This window comes from Sphaerodactylus townsendi, linkage group LG04 (assembly GCF_021028975.2).
Source record: "Sphaerodactylus townsendi isolate TG3544 linkage group LG04, MPM_Stown_v2.3, whole genome shotgun sequence".
Lineage (NCBI taxonomy): Eukaryota > Metazoa > Chordata > Lepidosauria > Squamata > Sphaerodactylidae > Sphaerodactylus > Sphaerodactylus townsendi.
In genome coordinates, this window is record NC_059428.1 from 65,403,595 (window position 1) to 65,424,990 (window position 21,396).

General features: G+C 40.7%; 1 protein-coding gene across 1 annotated transcript; it reads right to left on the minus strand.

Moving 5' to 3' along the window:
• Window positions 1–855: 855 nt before the first annotated feature.
• LG04H21orf62 (linkage group 04 C21orf62 homolog) lies at window positions 856–19,990 on the minus strand. The gene is made up of 3 exons (XM_048492483.1): window positions 19,856–19,990; window positions 11,338–11,473; window positions 856–3,918 (listed from the first exon to the last, which is right to left on the minus strand). The coding sequence occupies exon 3, from the start codon at window positions 3,863–3,865 to the stop codon at window positions 3,212–3,214; it is 654 nt and encodes a 217-aa protein (XP_048348440.1). The 5' UTR covers window positions 3,866–3,918; window positions 11,338–11,473; window positions 19,856–19,990; the 3' UTR covers window positions 856–3,211.
• Window positions 19,991–21,396: the final 1,406 nt, after the last annotated feature.

The window sequence follows — 21,396 nt, forward strand, 5'->3', positions numbered from 1 at the left end:
ATAAGCACCCACTGACCCTCAAACACTGTCCTCTCACATAGCAACCTCAGTTAACACTCCCTAGCAGTTTAAGAAAGGTAAAAAATGCTCACCTTGCGAGCAGCTCTACAATGTAGATACAACCTTAAAGGCATTGTGGTGTAGTGATTAAGAGTGTTGCGCTGGACCCAGGTTTGAATCCCCACCCATTCCACAGAGGCTCACTGGATGCCTTTGAGCCTGTTATGCTCTGTCAGCCTAGCCTACCTTAGCAGGGTTGTGAAAATAAAATGGAGATGAGAATGATGAAAACTGTTTTGGGTCCCTGTTGGGAGAAAGGTAGGGTATAGAGATGAATTAAATAAATACACTTGCTTAAGGTTTTCAGTGGAGCCAGTTTATGCAGTCTGCCTCTGCTCTTCAGGTGTAAAGAAGGTTAGTCTCCAGGTCTAAACAGTAATCAAGGTGCAACTGAGTGAGTTATGTTGCAAAACTATCATTTTCTCCATTTTGAATGCTTAATATGCTATCTCAATTCCTTGCCACACAGGAACACCCACACCCACACACTTTAACATCTAGGCTGTTGGTTTTGACCAAGGATTCATCCCTGAATGGCACTGTGTAGCTTGTTTTATTTACATTGTAATCTGCCTTACGTTCCATAAGGTAGAAATGCAGCTAATAAATGTTTTAAATAAATAAAAACAAAAAAGTGCAAGGTGTGCTCTTGCTACTAAATTATTATAGCCATGTATATGTGGTTATTCTAGTAGGGTTCCTGCGCTTCTTCAGTTCTGTAAGGCAAAAATTCTAGTCACATTTTTACCCAATGGGTAGTTGGGTAACTTTACCTAGATGCCAGAAGACCCATGTTCAAATCCCTGCTCAGTCCTGAAGCTCACCATGAGGAGTCATTTTATCATTTATTGAGGACTTGTAATAAAGTTAATTTTTTGGGGACAGAAATACATTCAATAATTCAGACAATTTTGAAAGACTAATATACAAATGAAACCAGAGGCTTACTTTTGGGTCCTTATGTACTGACATTTTGAAAAAAGATACAGAATTTTCTTTTTTATACATGACATCAGCAGCAAGAGTATTGTATGAACAAAAATGAAAAACCTGATCTGTGCTCACAATATAAGAATGTTTTGTAAAGACATTAGATTTGGCTGAGATAGCTAAACTTTGTGGATAGCTGGAAACCCTTGATGGATGTTTTGCTTAAAATAGAAAAAAATGAACTGATGAGCTGTGGATTTGAGGATTAGTAAAATAAGAAAGAGGACATAATAGAGAAAAGAGGGATCTTATTTAATTGGTAATAATTAAGAACTAGAGAATGTAATAAACTTTTAGTTGTGTTTATATTTGGTGCAGAAAAAAATGAAGCGTGGCTATTTTATTTTATAGCAGAGCTTTTTTCGATGTGTATTTTTAGCTGTTTGTCATTCAAAACTTTAATTACTGGTAAATTATTTAAATGGGCCAATCTACTTTACCGCACAGGGTTATTGCAAAGATAAAACAGGGCGCTCCAGGCATCAGGGCTGGATTAAAATTCTGTAGATGGAACAGGGAGGCCTGCATGTTAGTAGGTTTGTTCAGAAATCATAATGTTTTCTCTATTTGCCTTGTTTTCCTTTCACGTCACTGCTTTTTTTAAATACTAGGGGGCAGTACAGTCTTAACACATTCACTTTCTTCTTGGTTTCCAATGAGTGCAAACTTTCCAAGAATTATAATGCAGGAATAACTTACCAAAGGATTTGGTTTATAAAAAACGCTATAAAATTTAAGAAAACTGATTATACAAAATTCTGAGATCTAAAAGTATTTCAAGGATATTTGATGAAGTTTAGTAAAAATTTAGTTCATGGATTATCTTAGTGCCTTTGAGGATATCTTTGTACTGCTGCAGAATCCTGTGCCAGGAGTGGTGGCCACACAGTGGCAGTTTCAGTCCTCCAGCTGGGTAAGTGCCCAGAGGAGGGCAAATTCGCTGTGCCACTCCTAAGAGCTGACCCCCCCCCCCCAATTTGGATGGGTATCAAAACCTCTGTAAATGAAAGTAATCTGGGTGTTATTAAAACTTCAGAGACAGTGTAGTTCATGGAGGAGCATGCTGGCTGTAGAATTGGGAATCAAATCAAGTCCAATAGTTTTTAGGTGATTTCTGCACCATGAAAACCTTGTACTGATTCCCTGATTCCAGATTCTTGAAACTGAACTTATTTACCAACAGAACAATCTGATGCTATGCAGGGTTACTCCAGTGAACAATCCAATGATCATAGCCTGGAGGTCTCTGCACTGGATTGCACTGAAAATATGTACAGTGGGGTGCTGTGTGGTTTCCAGGCTGGAGTGGCAGAGCGGGGAATCAAACTTGGTTCTCCAGATTAGGAGGCACCTGCTCTTAACCACTACACCATGCTGGCTCAGCTGTGTGATCTCTGTGTCTGGTGAACTGAGGAGAATGGAATTGTGGGATGAGTAAAATGGCATGAGCAGAAAGTTGGTAATATATCAAATTATTTACACAAGACTTCTAGAGCATTCTCAAGATGTTGATGCCCATGTATGCAAGCCTATATATAGGTAGCACAGAGCTGTCATTCTCAGTTGTTTTGGAATTATTAGTCAACTAACTGAAATATATTTGACCAGTACAAATATTTTAATCACAAGCCAAAGAAAAAAATTAGTTTGAGTAGATGTTTCACAAGATTTACACACTTTTCATGCACAGGACACCAAGATTTTCTCACAATTATGATGCCAATAAACTTCTTTTAAGAAGAAAACTCAGTATCTCAAGATTATAATGATAAGCGAAATAAATTGTGATATGGTACTGAACCTAACATTCTGTGCAAGAATCTGATTGCTTGAAATGAAACAGTTGAGGAAAAGTTATCTGATGTGTGACATGCACCAGATATGGCAACACTAAATAATTTAGGATTGCAAAGGCTGCAGTCCTAAGAACAAGCTCTACTGAGCACTTCTGACTACTTAGGTTTGCTTCCAGAGGATAGACAAATTGTTCAGGGGACAAGTTCAACAAACTTACTAAAATAGGAAATGCAAATCAGTGTCAACAGTAATACTTGTGTTTAGACTTTGATATTTAAAAAAATGAATGGCAGGGGTGTAGCTTGTAAAACATTACCTTATCAAGGACTACGAATGCATTGGAGAAATGGGCAAATATGCTGGGTCAGTAAATGAATGTTATGACATATCTTTTATTAGTAGTGAAGAAGTTATCAGAATATGGTAAACTTGGAAAATGGTCTGTTATATTGGAAATATTTTCCACACTGTATGATTTCAGTGGGGAGTAGCTGTTGAAAAGAGATGTATGTAGAACAGAAATGTAAGTAATAATTTGCCTTCCTTTGCATGGCACGTCATTGTCGCACCTACTGAAGATGGTTAAATTCTGCTCTTGTAACTGACCATTGTGCTTCATTTTGATCTGCAGTCTTCGCAATCCCCAGATAGTCAAGTACTCAATTGACAGAGGAATAGAGACGCAGAGTGAGAGCTTCAGGTCATAGACAGCTGTAAAATTTAACAGCATTCCGAGCATAACAGTGTCTGTGAACCAAATTGTTAGGTTGTTGTAGTAGGTTTTGTCTATTGTATTAGGCAAGACAGTCTTACAATTACAGATTAGGTTTGCCAAACTGTAATCACAGTCAGTGTTGCCAATATCATCAGGACATGTGCAATTACGAATTGTGTTTTCCTTGGTGAAAATGAGAGTGTTGTTTTTTTGATCCTGGACAAAACATTCCACACAAAAGCCCAAGAAACCAATCCAAAAGAGATGATGCTTGTGGACTACCATCATTTTTACAGGGTTCATAGCTCCAGAAAGCTTGCTTCTTTAAATCAATGAATCTTATCAATGACTGCCACCTATGGAGAATAAAAGTAGCGTTATTACTATACAGTAAACTAAGTTTCCAAAACTGATGACTTTCTTACACATTTTCATTCTGATCTATTCATGGCTACCTTGCATGTATTCCTAGCGGAAGCATAGTAAAGTTAAAGCAGGCTAGGGGCAATAACCATTTTGGAGACTTCCTAATCTTCACCATACAGAGACCGTTTCAACCCAGGCTCAGATCCTTTGAGGTCTTTGGAACTGTCTTGATAGGTCTCACTTTGTATTTGTCTCACATTTGCATTTGTATATTTGGGAACAGTCATGATCTAGTTCATAAGATCCATGCAAGGACAAATTATAAGGACTGCAAAACAGATTACACAGAAAATGTAGTGGTAAGGAATAAGCAAACTTGAGGCAATTCCCCCGCCATTGGAAATTTGAGTTCATTTGTAATGTTTAAAGGTGCAATAAAACAAACAATGCACCTTAAATCAGTTAATCAAGAATTTCCACAGGGTGCACATTTGAGCATTTTTGCTAATTTAAAACATTCTTGACCTGCACCTAGTGTAGGAAGTAGCTTTCAAAATTATAACAAAAACAAGGCTTTATTGTTGTCATTAGTCCTTAGACATTGATGACAAGATTGATTACTGAAGAAGCTCCATTGACCTCAAAAGTTCCAATTTGACCTTCGAAAAACTTTGAAAAACTGACAAAAACAATAGCAATAAAGCTTCTGCATAATCACTTCCCCCTCAGTATCTACCGGTATGTATAAGCATCAGAGAACCAGAGTGGTGTAGTGGTTAAGAGCAGTGGACTCTTATCTGGTGAATTGGATTTGTTCCCCACTCCTCCACATGATGCCTGCTGAGTGACCTTGGGCTGTCAGCACTCTGTCAGCCCCACGCCTACCTCACAAGGCGCTTGTTGTAGGGAGGGAAAAGGAAGATGATTATAAGCTGCTTTAAAATTCCTTAAAGGTAGAGAAAAGTAGGGTATAAAAACCAATTCTCCCTCTTCATCCATGAAGACCAATGAGCAACTACTTATGGGACACTGCACCACCTTATATTCAGAGACAAATCTACAGTATTGTTGCCAACAACGAGCTTTTATTGCCAACTTGACTGAGAACCTTGTTGCCATTGTTGTTAACTTACCGGGAGCCTTGTTGCCAACTGACTAGAGATTGCTACCTACTTATCTTTTCTGGAGGAGATCTCTTTGAATAATTAATTTAGAATGCTGAGACTCTGGAATTATATACAATATTTAATGTTTTATAGGATTTGTTCAGGGTTATCCCCTATATTTTCTGGTATAGTATTTATGCAATGTGTCTTCATGTATTTTCAGTGCATTTTGCACTTTACACTTTCACTTGCACTTTATTAAACCATTTAGCACTTTGACTGGGTTCCAGCGTATATATTTTAAGCAGCCTGAGTACAGCTGCATTCTATATTTGTAAGAAATTTTGTGGAACCATGCTAAATATGAAGGAATTTAAACTCAAAACAGAAAGTCTCGATGGCAAACAAATTCTAATGTATGAGGACCACCCAGCCCCACTCAGTATACATACTCATTAAAAACTGTCCAAGCATGGGCAACGTCAGGAGAAGGCAATGCAGAGTGACAATGCATTGGTATTTTAGGGAGGCCAACTGATTACATCAGGACATACGAGTGGCCTCAACCAAAGGCCTGGTGGAACATCTCCGCCTTGCAGGCCCTGCGGAACTATTTAAGGTCTCACAAGGCCCTGGTGTCAGCTGGTAGAGGGTTCTACCAGGCCAGAGCCAGGGCAGAAAAAGCCCTGGCTCTGGTCGAGTCCAACTGCACATTCCTGGAACCAGGAACTACAAGGAGGTTTTCATTGGAGGATTGCAGTTTCCTCCACAGGCAATATGAGGTAATGCAGTTTCGCATATATGATGGTCCCAGACTGCTCAGGGCCTTAAAGGTTATTATCAAAGCTTGAACCTGATTCGGAATTCCACTGGCAACTAATGCAGCTGCTGAAGCACAGTTATATGCTCTCTAACTATTGTGCTGGTGAGGAGTCTGGCTGCTGTATTCTGGTCCAGTGTTAGTTCCCAAATCAGTCTCAAGGGCAGGTCTGTGTAAAGCAAGTTACAGTAATGTAGCCTAGAGGTGACCATTGTAGGGATGAGCCGCTGACCCAGCAGAACCGTAGGCAGAGTGCTTGGCATGCCGGCCCAACTACGGCCTTCTGGTCGCACCCGCTCCCCCATCCCCCACCCCCCCGGTGAGTCACAGGTCATGAACTACCTGGCTCACAGCCACCAGGTGTCCCAGACAAAGGGATAATGGGGCCCTTGCCCCCAGGTGTGGATTAGGCCCAGACACGGACGCTTCCTCCTGCACGTACCAGCCCGATGAGATCATGCATCACCTGATGATCTCCCGGTCTCCTGTTCTCCTGCTCTCCTGGCCTCCCGCCGATCCACCCCTTTGCCTGCCCCCAGAGAAACCCTAATAAAAGGTGCCAGGAACTAGCACGCGGCAGAGTTGCCAGGATCACGGACCCCGCGCTCCCGCTGCTGGCTCTCTCCACCAGATGGTATCTCCACGTCTCGTCTCGTCCTTACGGTGACTCCGCGGGCACGACTACAGACCATTGCATGGATCACTGTGGCTAAGTCAGGACCTAGCCTAACGAAGATGGTAGAAGGCAATCCTCACCATATTGGTGACTTGGGCTTCCATTGAAAGGGCTTTCAACAGGTGTGGCTGGATGTAATGCCACATCACCAAATCTCAGTAGTTAGAAGTCCTCCACCAGACCACCCTGACCCAGCTACAGGACCTCCAACTTCAATGGATTTAGCCTCAATCTGTTTTTTTCCAACCAACCAGTCATGACCTCCCAACACTGTGCCAGAACATCTGGGACTGTGGCTTGCTGGCCATCCATCAACAGAACTAGCTGAGTGTCATCAGCATACTGGTGACAACTCAGCCCAAAGTTCCATGCAAGCTGCCCCAGGAACTGGATGTAGATATTAAACAACATTGGGGAGAGGATGGCCCCTTGCATAACACCACAAACAACTGTGGTGGGTGTTCAAAAAGTCAGAAAAAATATTGGAAAGCAATACTAACCAAAATACAAAAAAATTAAACATTGAGTTTGCTGTGAAGGCCAAGAGTATGCTACTAAGCATTCTGCCAAAAATCTTGGAAGAATTATATAGATCCATGATAATGGTGGCCAGATTTATACCCTCTTATGCATGTCATGCTTACCCTGAGGCAGTTTGCTCTGCAGTGGGGTCTCACCGCATTTCTCTGTTTACATGCAAGGAGATCCTGCTAATTGCTCTGAGCTGAGCCACCAGGTCAGCTGGTTGAATGCCAGCATTTCTCCCTGCCTTTTTAATTTTGGGGTGGACGTTTTAAAGTTCTATCACTCCTGTGATAGAACATTAGTATAAAACAATTTTTTAAAAGGCCAATCGTTCACCTAGAACAGTGGTGGCGAACCTATGGCATGGGTGCCAGAGGTGGCACTCAGAGCTCTCTCTGTGGGCAGGCGTGCACAGAGTTCGTCATTTTCGTTTAAAATACTTAGTTATTTAATCTATTGCTGCATAGGTTTTAAAGGATTAAGTTTTATAGGCTGTTCCGTTGATTTGTTGATTGCTGTTTGTTGGAACAGCCATGTTGTGAGCCGCCTCGAGCCCTTCGGGGATGAGGTGGCCTATAAGTTTAATTTACAAACAAACAAACAAACAAACAAATAAATGGGGGGAAATCTCCCCCCCCCCCCCAGACACATCTACGCTGGCCTGGGCCACTGGACTTGATGTCCGTGCACCTCAGCAAGCAGGAAGGACTCGGCTGGCGGGTGCTGCTGGCCGGGGGAGGGGGGGCAGAGGCGGCAGAGATGCTAAAGAGGTGCAGAGTGGCGCATGTGGGACTTGCTGGAGGTTACAGCAGGCTGGCCCCTGCTCGAGGGGGTAATTCAGGTTAAATTGCTGCATTGGCACTTTGCGATAAATAAGTGGGTTTTGGGTTGCAATTTGGGAACTTGGTCTCGAAAAGGTTCGTTATCACTGCCCTAGAAATCCCTGCTGAGGAATTGGCAAAACTGTTCTTGCATGAGTGGGGGAAGGTGAAGAGGAGCAAGGCAAACAGACTCTGCTTCACAGGCAGGGAAGAAAATCACACTTTTCCTGCTTTCAGAAACTGTGGGGATTATCAGAGTTGTGGCATGATTATTTCCTTTATTTTTTTCTGTTTTGTATATATCTACACAAAATAAAATCTTTACTAAAAAAAATTCCAAGATACCAACAGGAAACAGTTAATGTTAAACTTCAAAGGTCAAATTCCTCTCAGCTGCAACTTTTTTGAGTCAGTGGAGTACTTCAGTAATGTACCTGGCCATACACATCTAGCAGTTTAATATGAATTAATGAGTATATCCAGTTACTAAGCTACAACGTGATCTCTCAGTGTTTCCTCGCTTTGAGCTTGGTTTCCAGGCTCCGAATCAACTAAAGCAAAACATCTACTCTATGGTATTCTGATTGCACTATAAATAAACCAATATTACACTCACACATTGCTGAGCTCTGTTCGGATTAGTTTATCTTTTTGCCAACTGATGTGCTGCATGCAGCATTCCCAGATGAGTTTTTCATAATGTTTTCATAATGAACTGTATAACAGAGGTTTTCATTAAGAGAAGCAATGGACAACATTGGTGGGAAATATGTGGAATAATATTCCCCAGGTAAGTTGGTGAAGTAGCAAAGGACATTGCACTTTATTTTAGCTCCCGCTTCACTTATTAATTCTTTTTTCCCACATAAATAAAAGCTCTCACAACCCAAGCTGCAAGAAGTTTTGCTTCCTGAAAGCCAAACTAGATATGATGGCATTTACACGTCCAACCCATGGATGCCACCATAATTTTAAAACAATTTGGCCTTGGGTGCTGTGTGGTTTCCGGGCTGTATGGCCTCACCAGAGACTGTTGAGAAAACCAGAGGCTGTATGGCCTCACCAGAGACTGTTGAGAAAACTCAGCAATGAAGGAATAAGAGGGGAAGTCCTCCTATGGATTAAAAACTGGTTGAGAAACAGGAAACAAAGAGTGGGTGTAAATGGGAAGTTCTCACAATGGAGAGATGTGGGGAGTGGTGTCCCCCAAGGATCCGTTTTGGGACCAGTGCTCTTTAACCTATTCATAAATGACCTGGAAGTAGGGGTGGGTAGCGTGGTGGCCAAGTTTGCAGATGATACCAAATTATGTAGGGTGGTGAGAACCACAAAGGATTGCGAAGAGCTCCAAGCGGACCTTGATAAATTAGGTGAGTGGGCCCAGAAATGGCAAATGCAGTTCAATGTAGCAAAATGTAAAGTGATGCACATAGGGGCAAAAAATCCAAACTTCACATACACGCTACAGGGGTCAGTGCTATCAGTCACAGACAAGGAAAGGGATTTAGGCGTCTTAGTTGATAGTTCCATGGGAATGTCAACTCAATGCATGGCAGCTGTGAAAAAGGCAAACTCTATGCTGGGGATCATTAGAAAAGGAATTGATAATAAAACTGCAAAGATTGTCATGCCCTTATATAAAGCAGTGGTGCGACCGCACTTGGAGTAACTGTGTCCAGTTCTGGTCAGCCGCATCTCAAAAAGGATATTGAGGAGATAGAAAAAGTGCAGAGAAGGGCAACAAGGATGATTGAGGGACTGGAGCACCTTCCCTATGAGGAGAGGCTGCAGCGTTTGGGACTCTTTAGTTTGGAGAGGAGGTGGCTGAGGGGGGATATGATCGAAGTCTATAAAATTATGCATGGGGTAGAAAATGTTGACAGAGAGAAATTTTTCTCTCTTTCTCACAATACTAGAACCAGGGGGCATTCATTGAAAATGCTGGGGGGGAAGAATTAGGACTAATAAAAGGAAACACTTCTTCACGCAATGTGTGATTGGTGTTTGGAATATGCTGCCACAGGAGGTGGTGATGGCCACTAACCTGGATAGCTTTAAAAGGGGCTTGGACAGATTTATGGAGGAGAAGTCGATTTATGGCTACCAATCTTGATCCTCCTTGATCTGAGATTGCAAATGCCTTAGCAGACCAGGTGATCGGGAGCAACAGCCGCAGAAGGCCATTGCGTTCACATCCTACATGTGAACTCCCAAAGGCACCTGGTGGGCCACTGCGAGTAGCAGAGAGCTGGACTAGATGGACTTTGGTCTGATCCAGCTGGCTTGTTCTTATGTTCTTATGTTCTTATGGCCGTGTTCTAGCAGCATTCTCTCCTGTCATTTCGCCTGCATCTGTGGCTGGCATCTTCAGAGGATCCTCTGAAGATGCCAGCCACAGATGCAGGCGAAACGTCAGGAGAGAATGCTGCTAGAACACGGCCATATAGCCCGGAAACCACACAGCACCCAAGTGATTCCAGTGAAAGCCTTCGACAATACAATTTGGCCTTGATTTTAAAGCAATTTGCCACCACGATTTTAAAGCAATTTGGCCTCCCAAACCTTTTTAAGTGCCAAAACAGCTGTGGGGGAGAGTGTAGCCATTTCATTTCAGCACTTGAAAAGGCGTATGTGGGGAAACAAGAGTGCCACAGCCTGCTTCACTGCAGGTCCAAACAGGATCAAACCCATACAATAGTTAAAAATTGCTTTAAAATGGCAATAGCACTTATGGATTGGAGGACCCAGGACAGAAGAATCTAAATAGCACCATCTCTGCCATTGGAAGATCTTTAATGCTGTCCAGCATCTGAGATTGTAGTCTAATCCTGACTAGTGGCAGGACCACACTTGTAGGGCAGGCAAAATATGTTGAGTAATTATTGAGTGTCAGATGAGGACTGGGGAAATCTGGGTTCAAATTCTCCTCTGCCTGAAGATCATTTGGTAACCTTGGGCCTCTCCTAGCCTTACGTACTTCACTGGATTGTTGTGAGGATAAAACAGAGGAGGACAGACCCATGTACATCCCCCCCACCGTTCCTTAGAGGAAAGGTGGGATAAAAATTTGACAGCTACGTAGGAACTATACACCTATAGTTGTTTTTATAACATCTTATAGAGTAGCAATGGAAACCTGTAAAGATAAATCCTGTTTCCTTCTCCCCTTCCATCTGTAGGTATGGAATGGTTGGAGCAGAAAAGGACCTGTTACAGCATACTATGTGCAGTGTACAAATAGAAAGCAGGGGAGCTGATGTAGTTAACAAGAAAATGAGTAATGTGCACCCAGTACTGTGTTGGGGCTCATCAAAATGCAGAAAATGAGCTTGAGAACCTTCTGCATCAATGTAGATTATTTCTTCCTTTTCCCTAAAAATTGATTTTATGACATAGTTGTAAAATCACAATCAAATAGAATGTTTGTAAAACAGTATTCTTTCCTCCTTGTATTTACTTACCTGGGCTTGCTTTGTTCCTGTCACATATCCAGTACCACCCTTGCTTCACATTTGATGTGAGCAATGGTGCTTGAGCTGAGATGTTCCACCAAAGTAATGCTTTACCTGTTGATGATGCAAACCCTTTTCTGATTATCTGCAACACAAACCAGTAGCAATGAGCCATGAATATTGTTCTCCTGTTTTCAGCAAGTGTTGCCAAGCTAGATGCATATTCTAAGCAACACACTCTTGCTATTACCACCTACATTGCATTGACATTTGATCCACTAGTTATCTGCATGGATATGGTAACACACCTACTCCCACTTGTGAGTTCTGCTTAAACTACTTTGCTACTTGCATCATTTGGCATTTTTGAAAGTAGCTTCCCTGAAGTGATTGGCACAAGATGAAACAATGACCATATCTGTTACAATCAGTCCACAAGCTCTTATTCACTGTTACATCTTTTTGAATCATTATTAGAACTGAGAAAAGATAGCTGTAGCTGGGCATATAGGAAGCAATTACCCTTTCAATGGAATATGTTTTAGCCACTTTTTAAAGTAGAGTATGCCTTTGTAGGGAAAAATGCAGTGACTGTATCTTTCCACAATTCCAGAGCATCAGTTCATCTAGACCAATGGCTAAGACTTTCTTCTTTAAAATATTTAAAAGATTTGGAGCACCATAAAATTGACTAGCCAATATATCAGTGCTTGTAATAACCAAATTTCAAACAAGTCATGGTTTTGTCTTGCAGATAATGAAAAATATTTTTGGTTCACTGTATATTAAAACTCATCCTGGATTTCATCTTTGAGACTTTTATTGTCATTTACAATTATTATATGGTCCATTAATATCATTCACTTAAAGTTCTCTTTTTAGGTCTTTGGAAATCTGGAGCAAACACAATAATCTATGTAGGTGTCTGCAGTTCATTCAAGAACCTCTTTCAGTTAGTGCCTAACATCTAATAAAAAGAACAGCCAGTGTGGCATTGAAGTAGAGTGTTGGACTGGGATCTGAGAGGCTCAAGTATGAATCCCCATTCTGCAGCTGAAGCTGTCTGAATGACTTTAGACCGGTCACACACACTCTCTCAGTGTAATCTACCTCAGAGGATTGCAGTGAGGGTAAACCAGAGTACAAGATAATTATATAAGCTCCTTTGTCCCCCCACTGGGGACAAAGTAAATAAATGAGCAATTTAAGTAGAACATAAGCAGAAAGATTTGGCTAGCAGCCTCTTCCAAAGAAGGGGTTGCCTCATGCTAAACACTGGATGGCTGTATCTTGTCTATGTTGATGCTGGACTAATGCCAGTTGTCAATAACCTATGATCTCTCAGCAAAAGTCCAAAAAAGACCCAATTTCAAGGAGATGACAGCATAAAAACTGCACTAAAATTCATAATGACACTAACCACACCTACCACCAATCATGGAGCAGTGTGCCAAAAATTCTCCATTGCCTGACATATATGGAAGCAGTCAACTAACAAAGGTGGATGCTGGTACAATGTTGTATTTTAATAGGTGTTTCACAAGTTATTTAATTGTTGAAGTTTAGAAGTTTGTCCCATTAGGAAGTCTGTATTTGTTGCTGCTCAGACTAGGGCTTTCTGTACTGAAGGTGTATAGTAGAGTGGAATGGAGAAACAAAGATGGATCAGAAACTAGAGCAATATATTATTATATTAGAGCAGTAGCTATAAGAGGGACAGAAAAGTAAAATCCAACATTAAGAATCCTGCCTTGTGTTCTCTCCTTACCTGCATCTCCATCACCTTCTGAGATTTGGGGGGTGGGGGCTACCAGAGGGTCTTGTCTGTGGTGGCCCCAGTGCTTTGGAACACTCTCCTTTTGGAGATCTGCCAGGGGTTGATTCTGCAAAAGTTTTGGCTCCTGGCCAAGGCCACCCTCTGTACCCAGGCATACTGGTGATCCTTCCTGGGCAGTGCCCCCCCCCCCATTCCCTCTTATTTGCTACCTGTTATTACTGCACTGGCACTCTATTGGTTCAACCCCAGCCCAACTTTTGAAATATGTTGGGGGGGCACTATGTGGGATGGATGATTATGTATTTTTAAGAGGGTTAGGATGGGGGATGGGAATGGTATTCAGATTTTATTAAGGTTTCAAGATTGTTTTATGATTGTACCGAACCCAGGGACTTTGGTGTTGGGAGGAAAATAAGTACACATATAAATGAAATTAAAATTAAAGGAATTCATTCAAATAAGTCATTCCTGTATGAGAAAAACCAGGAAGGAAGGCTTTGAATCTCACAGAGAAAGCTGGAAATATTGAAATGCACACCTTTGGCCAACAAAAGCTTTTCAACAGTACAATAGAAAGAGAAAGCAAAACAAGAGCATGGGCTCACACAATACCGAGCATTTTTTTGATCTAGACATCTAATTTGGTATACAGGAAAAGGGCACATCATTGGTTTTATCACAGAATTTTTGGCAATTCCTAGTACAGACTGATACCACTTATGAGTTTTCTCCAGAAATGATATGTCACTGACTGATGACAACTTAATTTTTTTCTCCTGCTGACTGCTGGAGTGGCAACAGGAAATGGGTGCTGTTGGTAGGTGATGCCCCACCCACAGTGGGAACTTGGCAGCCCTACTAGAAACTTTATGACAAAACTATAGAGATTTCAGCATTTTCTAGAGAGGACTGATGCCATGTCCAGGTTTTCCGTGGAGGCAATGTCATACCATGGGTAACTGCAATGTTTTTGTTTATTATTAGTCTCTTTTGCAAAGCAGAGAAGGAATTTTGTTCTAGCCTTACAGTCCAGGAAGCTGCATTGTTGCATGAGGAGAGATAATTGGGAGTAGAAGCCCTCCTTCAGAGTTGCAGCCCTTCCAGAGTCTGGTCTATGCTTTCAGCCAAAATACAGATAATACTAAACTTAACAAGGATCAGGTTCTGAATTACAGTTCCATGTGTTCAAATATGAAAAACAAAACAATGACTCAATCAATTTACATAACAAATATGAAAAAAGAGACGGTAGCAACTATTGGAGCATCACATTAATTTCTCAAATGAGTAAAGGGTTGCTCAAAATCTCACAATAAAGACTGTTATCATAAATGGAATGAAAAATGCCGGATGTTCAAGCTGGATTCACAAGAGACACTAGAGATCATATGACAACTTTACTTTGGTTACTGAGCCATGCGAGACAATTTCAGAAGAAAATCAGCTTGTGTTTCATAGAACACAGCAAAGCTTTTGACTATGTGGATCATAAAAAACTGTGACTGGTTTTAAAGAAATGGGTGTTCCAGAGCATCTGATTGTTTTGATGAGCAATCTGTACTCGAAACAAGAGGCCACTGTTAGAACAACTGGGGATCTGCAAAGACTTGTGGGTTTGATATCTCATTTTCCCCTCTGCCACTATTAATCTTTCCCTTCCCTCAAAGCTCTCACAGCTTCTCCCCTTTCCTTGCTTCAGACTCTGCTTCTTGGCTATCCACCAATCTACCTTTTATTTATCTTCAGTAATTAATAATTTTATGTATGTATGTATGTATGTATGTATGTATGTATGTATGTATGTATGTATGTATGTATGTATGTATGTATGTATGTATGTATGTATGTATGTATGTATGTATGTATTGTTTATTTACTTCATTTATTTCCTGCCTTTATTGAATTATTCTCTTCTTCACCATAAGAACAAGCCTGCTGGATCAGACCAGAGTCCATCTAGTCCATAAGGAGAAACAGAATGGTTTCCAATTGGCAAAGAAGTCAGACAAGGATATATTTGATCTTCCTGTCTATTCAATCCATTTGCAGAACATAGCATAAAGATTACTGGATTCAATTTAGATGAATGTGAAGTGAACAATGGTGAAATGAACATAGCAATTTGAGAAATGGAGATACCACATTACTAGCAAAAATTAGTGACTTGAAAGACTTGAAATGACTACTGATGATTAAAGAGAACCAAAGCAGTATTACAGCTGAAAATCAAGAAGTTACTCCTGAGGAATTACATAGCTTTAAAACTGACTATTAAGAAATTTCAGAGATAAACTTTGAACTTTCCCTAGAAATTAAATGATGAATCTGAAGCTACTTTGGTTCCATTATCAGAAGACAAAAGTCTCTGGAAAGGACAATAATGCTAGGAAAAGATGAAGGCAGCAGGAAAAGAGGAAGAGCCAGCATGAGACAGATTGACTCAATCAAGCAAGCCACATAGTTCACAAGACTTGAGCAAAACTGTTAACAGTAGATATTTTGAAGGTCATTAATTCATAGGGTTGGATGCTACTTGACAGCACTTATCACACTGATTGGGCAGGTAAAATAGCCTGCTCCAGTGCCGCCGCCACCCCCCCCCCCCGGGGTTCCCTGTTGTGTGGGGAAGTAGGAAGAGAAGACTCTCCCCCCAAATTGCTGCCCCCCAGGGGATAATGGAGATATGCTACATCAAACATGGCATAACTCTGGTGCCAGCTCTGCTGGTGCATGGGTCTGGGTGGGCAGTGGAAGCCAACTAAGGTTGGCTTACCCCCTGGACCACTGCTGGAACGTCCCTGGCCATGCCAATCCAGCCTTTTGTGCCAGGTAGACTAGGGACGGATGGCAGCTTTCTGCAAAGCTGCATGGTCTTCTCCTGCCCTGGCAAGTCACCCCTCTGCCGGCACATTCTCCTGCTAGTGGGCACCCATGCTGGCTAGGGCTGCACTGGCTCAAGAGGCACCCCCCCCCACTCTGGATTAGGCTCCCCAAGTAGCTATAAATGTGCTAGCAGGCTCAGAAATATTGGTGGCCAGTTCTGTACCCCGCTGACTACTTGCTAGTTGAGGCCAAATAGTGGGGTTGCCTGTGACTTTGCTCAGTTTTTAGAAATCATATGTCACTGTGGGATGCTGTAGTTTTGACTGCAAGACTATTGAGAGATAACAGAAATTCTGTACTTGTATTTTTCTCTCGCAGAGCTAGTAGCAAGGGAGTGATGTATACAGCAGTCCTAAGTGAGTCTAATCATCCTCAGGTCATCCTCTGGTACTTACTCCCAGAAAAGTATCCTTAGAATTTCACTGCTAGATCAGGAAAACACAATATTATTTATATTGGGGAAACACTATGGTAGAAAGAGTTAAACACACACCCCTTTTCTAGCACTGCTGCTCTAATCAAAATCAGAGTTCTCTCTGTACCTCCGTGTGTGTGTGTGTCTATATCTATAGAAAAAACTATATGGCCAACAATTTCTTTCTTTCAAAATAACCCCCCCCCCAAAAGAATAACAGATAAAACATCAAAATCTAGCAATTAAATAGAATTTAGGAAAAATTTAGGACAAGAAAAGAAAAATGGTATGCATGAAGTATACCAAAAATATAACAACAGTGATGGCAGAGCTATGCATAGATTTCTACAAAAAGTTTTCAAATATCTCAAAATAAGTCCTTACACAATTGTTATCCATTTGCTGTGAACTGAAATACTGGTAGAGGTCTAAGGTCCTCAATACACTGATTTACCCAAAATTGGTATTTATTTTTCCAGTGTTGTAGTACATGTCTTTTAGTTGCAGCAAGGGCACTGATGGTTCATTTTCATAGACCATTAGTTAACCTCCAAGAGACAGGCAGATATTTGAAAAGTATGTAAGCATCCTCTAATCCAAAGTTGATTTAAGTAATAATTTCTTCCTATAAAACCCGATGACTGGACAAAAGATATGTTTAAGAGATGTGCCCTGAGAGTTACAATACCAACACACACTTTACTCTGTCCTTTGCTAAAGAGTCACTGTGGGGTCTATGAACATACATGAAATGCAAATCAAACTTAAGTCTGCATAGTATCTCTCACTATAGATAAAGTCCGCACATTGAATCCCACTTATAGGAAGCTCAAGGATTTGTTATAAAGGGCGCTGTAAAGGTTTGATTTCTGAGAAAATATTTTGGAGTACAATTGATGTTACAGAAACTATTCCAGGCCTGTCTTTACAACATGTCACGTGCATCAAGGGAGGATCTTGTAGGCATGGCAGTTTGTAAGAGCAGAAAGAGAAATGTGTGTTTGTGTGAGTGAGTGAGTGAGTGAGTGAGAGAATCATATTTACTCAAAAGTTGATGACTTTGAACATGTCCCCCCTTCCCATCCCAATGTTGTACATTTTTTTACTGGACATAACTATAGTTTGTATAACTTATATGCAAATGTAAGACAACCCTCCCTCTTTTTTGATGGCATATCTGGAAAAAAACCCTAGTCTTGCACCAGAGTAAATACTACATTCTAGTTGTGAAATATTGTAATAACATATTTACTTCTTCAGCCAAATGAAACCAAGTCAAATATCCAGGAAGATATGCATTTACAACACTCACTAGACTGTACTAATACAACTGCACATGAGAAACTTGGTTTGAAAAATGCCTTCTACGAAAATCTTTTTGTGTGCATTGGTAATACAGCCCAATAACCTGAACAGATCTAATAAAAGAGTCCTGAGTAAATCATGACCATGTAATCCTGCAATAAACACTCTGTACAAGTATTACTGTTTTACATATAAGAATGAGCAAAGCTGCAGATAAGAGGGGATTAAAAAAAACATATGGGCATCAACTCCTGGAATTATTTTCATTTTAGATAAACTTTCAAAAATGCCAGTGGAATGGTAGCATTTGCCAATGTTTGTTTTAGCCAAGCATGTGGTCTCATAGCAGCCTGTCACTCCCACTACATGTTTCTACTCCCACTGAAAGAAAGCATTTTCCAAGGAGACTGAAAGAGATAAGAATTCAAAATCCACGGATGTGAATAGAGTTGCCAACTTTGGCTTCGGAAATTCCTGGAGGATTGGGGTCAGTGGTGGGTTTCAAATAATTTAACAAATAATTTAATAACTGGTTGTTTACAAGCACCATTTTGACAGCCGGTTCTGCCGAAGTGGTGTGAACCTGCTGAATCCCACCACTGTATATATCCAGTGAACACTTTTGGAATTCTGACACCATGTGGTAGATGCTGTGATATGTCTTTAAGAATTTGAGTTTACGGGCTGAGTTAAGAGACCTGGGAAAAGCTGTTGGAACTGGGACCTGGGAGTGTTCAGACTGAGAGTTTCTGATAACTGTTCTAATAGTTCATATTGTTAGTTGTAAATAAACTTGTGTTAAACCCCCAAGGTCATCCAACAGGTGAAGCCACAAAATGACTTCATAATGCCTGTCACAGGAGGCAAAGCCAGCTACACAATGTTTGCTGAAGCTTACCTTCAATCACACATTGAAGATCCTTGACCTGTGATGGCAGCTGCTGCCAAACAACTATTTGAACACTGAACATTTGAAAATATTTGAACACTGAAAATCTGAACACTGAAAACCCAATAGCCAATCAGAAGCATTGCTAGGCAAAAGCATTTCCCTCACCCCTACTTTTTAAAAACACTTGGCAGATGCCTGGAAAGGTGTCAGCAAGTGCCATGGCATGCACAGATGCCACTCTGGGAACCCTCCCTCAGCTGTGTATTTTATCTATTTAAATGCTTGCCTAAACACCTCTCCTAGGTGTTCTGAAGATTGTAATATTCTGGAACCAATTTAACAAAGACAGTATTTTGTGTGTTTGTGATGTGTTAAATCTTAGTGTTATGTTTTGTTTACAGAACCAGGCTCTACAGTCATTAACTATGCCCAATGATAATACAATTGGTTTTAAGTAAATAGATAAAAAGAACAATCAATCATAAGCTATTGAATAAAATTACAAACCATTTTCAAATATTCTTTATTTTCCAAAGATTGGCATAGGATTGGGTCCCATTGCCTATCTTTTTGGTTTCTGTCCCATGCTGCAGTGAGGAGGATGAAGAGGGTGAAATCATTCCCTCCTGCCTCTTGCATTAATGGAACTTCACTGCCAGTGTTTTTCACTAATGCAAGAAACTTCTGCTAGTGTAAACAGATTATTCTGTTGGGACAAGGTTCCTTACACCAGAGGAATTCTCCACTATTAGCTTGGCAGGCAGAGGTAGAATGCAATCAACTGATCTCCAGCTTACACATAAAACAAAGCGAAAGCATACATGCTTTCTTAAGGTAGATGTAATTTTAAATATTACTTTTTTTCACTCAATCCTTGTTCCTGTACAGTAGCGTAACTCTGAGAAAGCCCTATGAACTTTGTCTAAAGTGTAAGCATTTGTAAGAACAGATAAGTGCTGTTCTAATAAATTCATTGCTAGCATATATTGTTGTTTTTATTACTAAATTAACTTTCTTAAAATTGTTGTATGGGTGTGCCACGTCTTGATAATATAAAAGAAAAAAGATACATGCCCTGAAACATCATACCAAAAAGTTTCAGAAATATATTTTCATTGCGAATTACAGCTGTGTGGTGGTGAAATAGTGCTGCTATCAATTCAAACTGCTTCTGCCCCAATCACAAGGAATCAGTGTTGCTCCTTCTGTATTAACAAAGCACAGTTTTGTTTAGAAAAGAGAGAAGAGTACTTACATTTGTAGCCTTGGCACTTCTTTTCTGTGGTGTTCTTCACTTTGTAGATTTTATCTACAAACCTTCGGATACTTTGCTTTCATTTGGCAGCCTGGTTAATCAACCAGACAGGATGGAATGTGTGGTCTTGCACTTCTTGCTCTTTTATGTTTGCTAGAGGCTAGCGGCCCAAATCACCATGGCAACTAGAAAAGACGCGTGAAGCCTACCCACTTCATTAAAAACTAAAGTGTGTGGTTGAGTTGTAACCATAAAGTTCCACCTCAAGGGGTTTTCAAGGTAAAAGATGAACAGAGGTGGTTTGCCATTGCCTTCCTCTGCATACCAGCCATGTCTTCCTTGGTGGTCTCCCATCCAATTTAACTTCCAAGCACTGATGAGATCGCACTAGTCTAGGCTATTTATAACTAGCTAACTTAATAAAATAAATACTTGATTTTATTAGCTCACTTTGCAATCCATATTAGTAACTTTATTTTAGAAGTATGTTAAATTATATGGGAAGACAGGAACATATGTTATTGTGAAATAGCCTATAAGATATTTATGTCAGAAGAATAGGTTATAGAAAGTCTCTTCCTTCTACATGCTTATATTGTCACATATACAGGACAGCAGCAGGCCAGAAACATAGGTCGAATCCTCACTACCGTCTTAGCCAGGTTTCAGAACACAAACGACCATTAGTTTGTGTTCTGAAACCTGGCTAAGACGGTAGTGGGGATTCGACCATAGTGACCATTTCCAAACAGGTCATCTGCCCTGGGTTCAATGCTGCTGGAAAGGGCATGTGTTTCTTCTTCCTCACAGCATTATAGTATGCTTGAGCACCTCCCCAGGGTTTCTGCAGCTTTTCAAACTAGCTTTGCTGTGAAGATTTGAGAAAGACAGCAGTGAAGTGCTCTGGATGGTTGCCATGGAGGGCGGGGTTGGGGTTTTATAACAAGACGTGTACTAGGTTCTTTGAATTCTTAGCTTCTATTTTTTAACGAGTAAATCTCTACCACATTCTGTTGTGGGGATGTAAGGGGAAAGGCAAATATCTTTGTTTTTTAAATGAAAGGTGGGATTCAAATCATCTTATTATAACACTATTTAAATATAATTGCCATTTTTTTAAAAAAAGAAAAATCTCCCAATGACTGGAGGAGGTTGTGAAATGGCCACTGTTTTGGGACTGGGGAAGGGTGACTGGGGAGAAATCTGCCAAGTGGAAACTGTCACTGCTTTGCTGTAGTAGCCGCGGTACCAGCAATGAGGAAAGCACAAAAGTTCATCCCCATGTGGAAACAACCATTATTAAGCAGGGTGAAGCAGCTAAGAGGGCATGAATCCAAACCTCCATTGTGAATAGAATCACACCTGTTTTCAGTAATACTAACAGTGGAATTATAGTAATTACTATGATCTGCAATTCCCAGAGAGTAATTTGATGAGGTGTATGCATGTGGAATAATATTGATTGATTGATTGTGTTGTATTTGTACCTCACACATTCCCGACCACAATTGGGTTCAGGGTGGCTTCCAACTTAGAAAAAC

Bases quoted from the DNA above. Each gene is read 5' to 3' on its own strand.
- LG04H21orf62 (XM_048492483.1), bottom strand. From the start codon at position 3,865: ATGAACCCTGTAAAAATGATGGTAGTCCACAAGCATCATCTCTTTTGG.